At 34.7% G+C, this 9,409-nt stretch overlaps 1 protein-coding gene across 1 annotated transcript in view; it reads right to left on the bottom strand.

Moving 5' to 3' along the window:
* SEMA3D (sema domain, immunoglobulin domain (Ig), short basic domain, secreted, (semaphorin) 3D) overlaps nt 1–9,409 on the bottom strand; it is a 192,888-nt gene that overhangs the window by 121,102 nt on the left and 62,377 nt on the right. The window contains exon 3 of the mRNA XM_006834337.1: nt 1,397–1,459. Coding sequence (XP_006834400.1) covers nt 1,397–1,459 — 63 coding nt within the window. The remainder of the gene's footprint in view (nt 1–1,396; nt 1,460–9,409) is intronic.

The following is a 9,409-nucleotide window of genomic DNA, read 5'->3' as shown; positions in this document are numbered from 1 at the left end:
CTTATGCTGTCTAAAGAAGTATTTGAAATGAAAAAATCATTGATTTTTCAGAATTTTATCATTTCTATCACCAAGACTATATTTTTCCCAATCAATGGTCCTTCCTCTTTGCTCCCAACCTTTGCATTCCAATCACCAGCAATGATCACTACATCTTGATTGCATGTTTGATCAATTTCAGATTGAAGAAGTTGGTAGAATTCTTCTATTTCATCCTCACTGGCTTAAGTGGTTGGTGCATAAATTTGAATACTAGTGGTATTAACTGGGCTTCCCTGTAGGCACATGGATATTATTCTATCACACGTTGTACCTCATAACTGATCTGGATATGTTCTTTTTTACAATGAATACAACACCATTCCTCTTCAATTTATCATTCCTGGCATAGGAAGCCATATGGTTGTCAGATTCACAATGGCCAATACCAGTCCATTTCAACTCACTTGATGTTTATGCATTCCATTTCATTTTGACAATTTCCAATTTTCCCAGATTCCATGTTCCGATTTTCCATGAATGTTTACCGCTGTTTCTCTTCATTTTGAGTTGTGCCGCATCAGCAAATGAAGGTCCCACGGGCTTTTCTCCCATGGGCTTTACTCCATTCCCTTTGTGGCACTGTGGGTTAATGCACCAGACTGTAAAGCCATTTGAACTGCAAGGTTGGTGGTTGAAGCTCACAAGCTGCTCCTTGGAAACCCTATACAGGGTCGCTATGGGTTGGAACTGACTCGACAGCACTTCACAACAACTCTGAGGAGGCAGCTCTTCCCCAGTCGCATTTTGAGTGTCTTCCAACCTGAAGGGCTCATTTTCCGGCACCTTCTCTGACAGTGTTTCTCTGCTATTCATAAGGTTATAAGTAAATAAATGGTAGTATAATTTTTCTTGTTGTTATCTCAGAATACTGTGTATTTATTCTCAACCAGTCCTTCTAGTTATCTCTACAATGTCACTTTCTGAAGGTATTTTTCTAGGGGTTGTTTCATTTCATTGCAAGCTAAATTAACTATCAATTATATATATTGTAAAGCTAAAACAGTCAATGATTTTGTGTGTAGATAAAAAATAGATTTTGTGTATACTTACACATGATTTAAAAATACTTAGTCCTCAATATATAATGATTTTTGCTATTTTATTTCTAGGGATATTTTTGGTAAAGAAACTATTAATATTCAGAATTGACACATTAGAAAGTGTTTTTGTTTTCTGAGTTTCAAAATTTTTGTAAATAATGCCACTTTTGGGGCAAGATGGAAATATTTTATACTATATTTACAGAGAATATATTTAAGTAATCTTTTTAAAATACACTAGTTCCATTCAGTAATATTTTCTTTTGCTATCAGGACTAATTTTTAAAAGGTATTTTTAAAAGTTTCATACTTACATTGGTATCTTTCCCAGCTAATTTGCACAATTCCACTCGTTCTTTTGCAGCAGGCCAATAAATCTGTAAAACATTTCAAGGTGTGTTAGAATCTGATTATCTAAAACATCCTACATCTCCAATTGCAGAAATGAGTGCGTGATATCAAAGCGCTGATATCAAGCAAAGAGTAGATCCTTAGATATAATGTAAGCTTTTGAGATTTAAATATTTTGCAAAGCCACCCTGGAAATTTTCTAAGACAAAATTTTGTAGAAATGCTAATTTTCTTGCTAATCTTCTAGTATTTTACTTAAATGTATGCAATAATTGATACATTTTTTTCAGAGGGCCATAAACTCTTACTGTGATGTAAACAGAATTTCAGATTGGCATTCACTTAAGAAAAAGGCTGATTCCATTTTTCTGTGTTTATTTAGAGTGCAAAGCATTATGACCATGTATTATGAAGTAACGGAAACAGCTTTCTGTCATAGGGATAATTTATCACGGCAATTTAAAGACCAGTGTGAATTTGTTGACATATTTAATAGGTATAGAGCCCAGATGCATCTATTACTTAGCTAATCATTTTGTAAGCATTATCTTATTTAGAGGAGTCCTGGTGTAGCACTGTGGGTTTATGTGCTGGACTGTAAAGTCGGTTTGAACCAAAAGGTCAGCAGTTCAAGCTCACCAGCCGCTCCTCAGAAACCTTATACATAGAGTCACCGTTTGTCAGAACCAACTTTATGGCACTTAACAACAACATCTTATTTCAACCTTACAATGAATCCATATATTGGCTATAACAACCTTCCAATTGTCAGGCAGGAAAATTAGTTGTACAACCATTAAATAATAAGTCCATGGCCATAGACCAAATGAACCAGCCAAAATCTTACTCAAAATCTGTGTCTGAAATTTAAGATCATAACCACTACATAATACGCATAAATATTATATAGATAAATGACTAAAGAGCAAGGGTAGCAGACTCCTTGGTTGATAAAGCTTAATCGTTTTTTTTCCGAAATGAATGATCATAAACACACTTTTTTGGTTTTCTTTTTTTTCCCTTTTCACAAGTCTTTAGGATATTGACAGGACATTTTTACAAAGTAAGATTCAAACAGAAACAGAATATCATTAGTATACTGAGACAAATGCTCTCTGTTAAGTTACAGGTAAGAAGGAATAAGGAAAACAAACTGAGTTGCTTATAAATGAATGTACCAAGGAGTTCCTGATAAACTTTTATTATATTTCTCACCAGTGTTAGCATAAACTGTTTTAATGAATGAGGAAAAAGAAAATAGCCTGAGGAAACAGACTGAAAGTGATCCGTTAAACCTGGAATTAATAAATAATTTATAAGCCACCTATGTTTATATGATATTATCTTTATAGTGAAATTTTAGAGGTTTTGTTTCTGAATAAAGACAAACATGGAATAGCCTTTAAAATACCCTTACTAGACAAATACAATGAAATTTTTGAGATTTAAGTTGAAGGAAGTTTGTTCCTTTAGAACGACTCACAAAGTTACTATTCAAAGGCGTGTATAGGCTGGGTGGTTGTGTCAGCAGGAAGTTCTAGAGATGAGCTAACCTCAATGTGATTCACAGAAGCACTTAAAGATTTTATTTATTCATAAATGGCTTAAATCATTGCAATTATCCACTGACACAATTTCTAATTGTATCCAGCTGTCAAAACTGAATGAAGTAGGGTAATGAAAATCATTATGAATTGATTTTAGCAATCTACTCAGATTTTTAGGTGCAAAAAGAACAGCCTCCTAGATTATATATAGCATGATTCCCTTATAGTAAAGTAAAAATCAAATAAATAAAATACATGCATTTTAGGTAGTATATGTAGATGTAACACAATTGTCAAAAACAAAAGCAAAAAAACAAAACAAGCAAATGGCAAATAGAGGGTTCAGAATGATGGTTTACCCAAAAGGGGAAAACGAAAAGGAATGAGTTGATGGTAAGAAACAAGTTATTTGCCAGATCCTTGCTTTTGTTTCTGATGGCATGTTTTTCAGATGCATGTTTTCAGATACTTATAACATAATTAAAGTTAAGTAAATAATGATGTCCAAATCATTAATGTACTTCATTGCTAAACAAAAGATTGGAAGTTCAAGTTCACACAGAGATGCCTTGCAAGAAAGGCCTGGAAAACTATCTTAGAAAAATCAGCCATTGAAAATCCTATGTAGCACAGTTCTCTGACAGACATAGGATCAACATGAGTCAGAATCAATTCAATAGCAATTTATAAGTAATGCTTATTTTGTTAAGTGCTGTCAACTTGGTTCGGACTACCAGCAACCCTCTGCACAACAAAATGAAACACTGTCTGGTTCTACACCATCCTCACAATTATTACTAAGTTTGAGCTCATTGTTGCTGTCTTTATGACAATACAGCTCTTTAAGGAAATTCCTCTTTTTCGCTAACCTTGTACTTTACAAGACTCCTGGTATGTGGTGCTGTAGGATCAGCACTGGACTTTGAACCACAAAATCTATAGTTTAAACCAACCAGCTGCTCCTCAGAAGCACGATAAAGGGTCAGTATACATAATGGTACTTAGCAACAAGAACCAATTCCATGGTACTTAGAAACAAGGAACGACTTTACAAAACTTGAAGTCCTTCTCCAGGAATTGGTCTTTCTGGATTGTTGTTGTGTTAAGTGCCGACCCATAGTGACCCTGTATAGGGTTTCCGAGGAGCAGCTGGTGAGCTTGAACCGCCGAGTTCACAGTTCAAATGGCTTTGCAGTCTGGCCCATTAACCCACAGCGCCACACCAGGACTCCATAGAAGGTCCAAAATACATGAGACAAAGTCTCATTTTGCACCTTAAAGGAGAATTTTGATTGCATTTCTTCCATGACAGATTTGTTTGTGCATCTGGAAGCCCATGATACATTAAATATTCTTCACCAACACCAGCATTCTTCTCTGATCTATTGGTTTACTCCTCAGCCTATTTTCACTTAGTCTGAACTGAATTATCAATCTAGATCAATGCTCCTTATATAATTACAATGCTTCAGATTCTGTTCTTCCTATTTTATGATGGTTAGATTTAACCACATTTCAGAAATAAATTTATGAAACAATATTTGACTTGCTTAGATCTAACTATCTTACTTGCATTAATACTGTATAACCAAAGTAAAATGTAGAACGCTTTCAGATTAAGCAAATGGATCTTAAAGAGGGGAAGGATCATCAGAGCTGCTGCTGCTGCTTTTTTTAAAACCACACCAGGGTCATTGGCTTAAAGTAAGTTATAAGATAAATGATGTTTCTAAAATTGACTTAGATTATATTTATAACTGTTTCTAAAAGGAGAGTGTTAAAGAGGGCTTAAATGTGGAAGAAAACCATTACATCATATCTGAAATGTAAGTTCAAGTGTCTAAATTAGAAGAGTAGTCATTGTTCACATTCATTTGTTCTTTAATCACATAATTATGATGTGCCTCTTTGCCAGGCAATCTGTGGTCCTGAGGGGCTCAGATTTTAGTCAGAAAGACATCTCTGCATATAGATAGATAACTGACTGCCATCAAGTCGATTCTGATGCATAGCAACCCTATATGGTGAGTAGAATTATTTTCAAGGGTTTTCAAGATTGTAAATCTTTATGGTGGTGGTGGTAATGTGCCGTGGAGTCGGTTCCGACTCATAGCGACCCTGTACAGGGTTTCTGAGGCTGTAAATCTTTACGGAGCAGAAAACCTCATCTTTCTCCCTGGAACAGCTGGTAGTTTTGAACTGCTGACCTTAAGGTTCGCAGCCTGATTCATAATCACTACGCTACCAGAGCAGAAAATCTCATTCTCCTGTTGAGAGACTAACAGGTTTGAACCACACAGTATGGTAAACAGCATTTTTATGTGTTTCATGAAAGATGTAAAAAGAATGAGAAGGAAGGAGAAAGGGTGAAACCACTATGCTAGCGGAGTATGGAGGTATATTTAGTGGTAAACAATGTCTTCACCAGTTCCTACAATGGAGCCATTGTTTTAAATTATTTGCACTTAATAGTTCCAATTCTAATGTGCTCTTAGCTTTAGTTTGGTGTGGTGTGGTTTGCAATCCCATGTGAGACAATAAAACTATCCCATTAGGTTGTCTTGGTTGTAATCTTTATGGGAGATGATCTGCAGGTCTTTCTTCAAAAGATTGGCAGCATGCACCCCAACCACCAACCATTCACTTAGCAGTTAATTTAGTTTAGGATACTTTAATCACTTCAATTGTAATTTTGTCTTAGGAACTTGACACAAAAGTATCAATAGTTTGCAGTTAATGGTTATAAATCTAATTTTGTTCCTTAGACATGACAGTAAAATAGCAATTGTGGATACTTTTCCTCATTGTAAAGAAATATAAACCATTGAAATATGTCCAAATGGGTTTGTTGTGTACTTTTCAGTTGTTGTTTATAAGAAAATAAAAATTATCTCATGTAATTTGATGAGGCAATACAAGTAATTGCAGGCTTATGAGAATGGTACTTTGACTAGTGGGCACATGTTGTACAGAGATATGCATGCATTGGGAATTTGTTGGACTCCAGAAACAATTTTTTATAAATATTCTAATATTTGTTAATATAACATATCTATTTCCTTCAAGTGTCATCTTACTTTTCATCATTAGTTTTCAATCCCATAATGTCTAGAAACTGATAAAAATTGGAATTATATAATCATTTTTTGCTGTTCAAGAGATTTACAATTAATCTCAAAAATTAATTTTACTTTTTAAAGGCAAATTTTAAATCTTTAAAATAAAGATTTAATGATATTACATATTGGCTTATTTTAACACAATACTGTCAAGAATTTAGGAGTTAAAATTAAATAAAATAAAGGACCTTTAATATAACAATTTAGTAGATAATTGCATGTCTTCTAGACATAACACATTTACTTAGAAGAAAAACAAAAATATCATTGTAGTTGTGCATATTTAAAAGATATCAATTTAATTTTGATTTATTTTGGGATTTTCTTTTACTTTCAATTTAGCAATTGGTATAAAAGAGTTTAGTGTATCAAATATCCCTCTTGATTCCTGTTGGTAAAGAAGTTAAAGAGGCAAATTTTTCCTACTTAGTTTAAAAATAAAACAAAGGAAAATAAACACAAAAATAAATGAATGAAAATATTTATAAAACCCATCTGGTGTGGTGCTGTAGGATATAGCACTGGAATGAAAATTCAGTTTGCACCACAAGGTCAGTGGTTCAAATTCATCAGTCACTCCTTGGGAACCCTATGCAGAGTCGCTGAGTCAGAACCAAATCAATGGTGCTTGACAACATAAAGTATTTATATAAGGTTGGTAGGAAAATGTTTATGTAACATTTTCATTTTTTTTAGTAATCTTTTGAAGTGACTTATTTAAAATATGATATATATATGTATATAAACATAAAACATATACGTATATAATACACATATATTGTTGTTGCTGTGTGCCTTTGAGTCTGTTCCAACTCATAGTGACCCTGTATAGGGTTTCCAAGGAGCAGCCAGTGAGCTTGAACTGCCGACCTTGCAGTTCAAACCAACTTTGCAGTCCAACACATTACCCACAGCATCACACCAGGACTCCTTACAAATATATATGTTGTTACGTGCCATTCAGAGTCAGTTCTGAGCCATACTGATGCATTAACCCATGCCGCCATACATATATATATATATAATTGTTGTTAATTACCATCGAGCAGTTTCAACCCATAGTGACCCTGTACAGGGTTTCTGAGGAGCATCTGATGGGTTTGATTGCTAACTGTGACAAATTGATTGGTTACCAGTCACAATTTGGTGACAGATTTCTTGGTTCTCTGTGTCCTATAGTTTAGCCACATAGATGTGAAACTTTTGGACATGATTATGTCCTCATGGTGATGGTCTCTGTCATCTGGATGCTATGTTTTGTTTTTACTCTACTTAATATACATTTGAATTGTTCCCATACTACATACATAAAATATTGTGTTGTTGTCATTGCTAAGTGCCATTGAGTTCAGCTCTGATTCTTAGTGACCCTGTATAGGATTTCTGAGGAGTGGCTGGTGAATTTGAACTGCTGACCTTGGTGATTTACACCAATCTTCTGGTCCAGTACATTTTCCTGAAGCACCACACCAGGACTCCAAAACAGTGTGTAGCTATATACATACAACTGTATGTAGCTACATGAGGAGAGGATGAGGAAAATAACATGAAAGAGAGAAACAGAGTCACAGAGATAGAGATGCTAACTCTGGTTGTAGAATAACAAATACTTGATATACAGTCTTAAGATTCAGCATGATTTACACAAAAACCCAAGATTACCTGAGCTCCTGAGATGATTTCAGGAACCCTGTCAGTATACAATGTACTGACACACTTAAAGACACACCACCCACTTAAAAAAACACTGTCCTCATTAACTATAAATTCTGCCATGAAGATCACTAGGTAATTTGGAAAAGTGTTGTGGCAATGTGAGATTCTCAATGTTCTCATTACATTTATATCTCTCAGCACTAAAATGCCATACAATTTTTCTTGCTCTTTACTGCCTTGTTGTTGTTGTGAAGTGCCGTCAAGTCGATTCCGACTCATAGCAACACTGTATAGGGTTTCCAAGGAGCAGCTGGTGAGCTTGAACCACCAACCTTGCAGTTCAAACGACTTTGCTATCTGATGCCTTAGAGCACAGCGCCACACCAGGACTCCCTTTACGGCCTCACACAGCTATGTTACCTCATCAACATATTTATTAAGCAGGACACTTATCAATGAGAACTACAACAGAAGCAGCAGTGCTATTTACATAAATGTTCTACTGTAATTATTCAGAAAAGGTCCTGCACAACACTAGCTCTTAACTAACATTGTATGATGTATCAAATACAGATTTATGACTTGATTTTAGTGTAATGTGATCACTGAGAATTTAGACCTTTGATATCAAGGAACATAAATATGTAGAATGTTGACTACTCCTTTCAGTGTACAGAACAGACACCAGAAATCAAGCGGACTTTTCTGTGAATTCAAATGAATCCAAGAATTTCTCTCAACATAATTATCCAGGGTACAAATAATAATCAAAACACTACTAAACATGGTATTGGGTGCCACTGAGTTGGTTCAGACTCATAGTGGCTCTATGTGTAACAGAAAAAAATACTGCCTGTTTCTCACAAGCCTTCCTATGTTAGACTGCACTGTTGCAGTGATTGAAAATTAAGTTTCAATTTGAGTGCTGATTCTTATTGATCAATTTGATAATGGAAAACTATTATTGGAAACAAAAGTGAATACAAGCATAACATTTCCTTACTTGCAGCTCATGATTTTTGGTTCAATTTTTTTAACCCAAGTTCAGCGCAATTAATTATTTAAAGCCTCTTCTAGTCATAGTCTTGATAAACTCATACCAAATAACTTTTTCGATGGGTCTTGGTAAGAGAAGGTGGGGGGCATAGTGTTGGGAGATAATGCTGGATTGCGTGATTCAGTTGTGAGTGATTGTTAACAGAGTTCAATGTGAAAATTTGAAACTGTTTAAAATATAAGCAGAAAGCACTACCCTTCTAAGTAGGGTAGAATATTTATGTTACATGATAATGGAATTTCTGAATATAGCTTTAAAAAAATGGACACTACATTAATAGGAGTTTAATTGAAGTACAAAAGCAGATATAAGAAAAGTAAAAATTCTCAACTATCATGAATAGTAATTCAATGAAACCATGCAAAAAATTAGGTTATAAACAAGCATATATATATATTTAGAAAGAGGGGGATACATTTAAAAAAAAAATTGCTGTTAAGTGCCATCAAATCAGTTTTGACTCACAGTAAATTTATACAAAACAGAATGGAAAACTTCCCATTTCTGCTCCATCCATGCAATCTTTGCTAAACTTGAGCCTATTGCAGCTGCCACTGTGCCAATCCATCCCCTTGGGAGTTTTCCTCTTTTTCACTG

The sequence above is a fragment of the Chrysochloris asiatica genome, unplaced genomic scaffold, assembly GCF_000296735.1.
Source record: "Chrysochloris asiatica unplaced genomic scaffold, ChrAsi1.0 scaffold00010, whole genome shotgun sequence".
Lineage (NCBI taxonomy): Eukaryota > Metazoa > Chordata > Mammalia > Afrosoricida > Chrysochloridae > Chrysochloris > Chrysochloris asiatica.
This window is presented reverse-complemented; position numbering and strand designations above follow the sequence as displayed.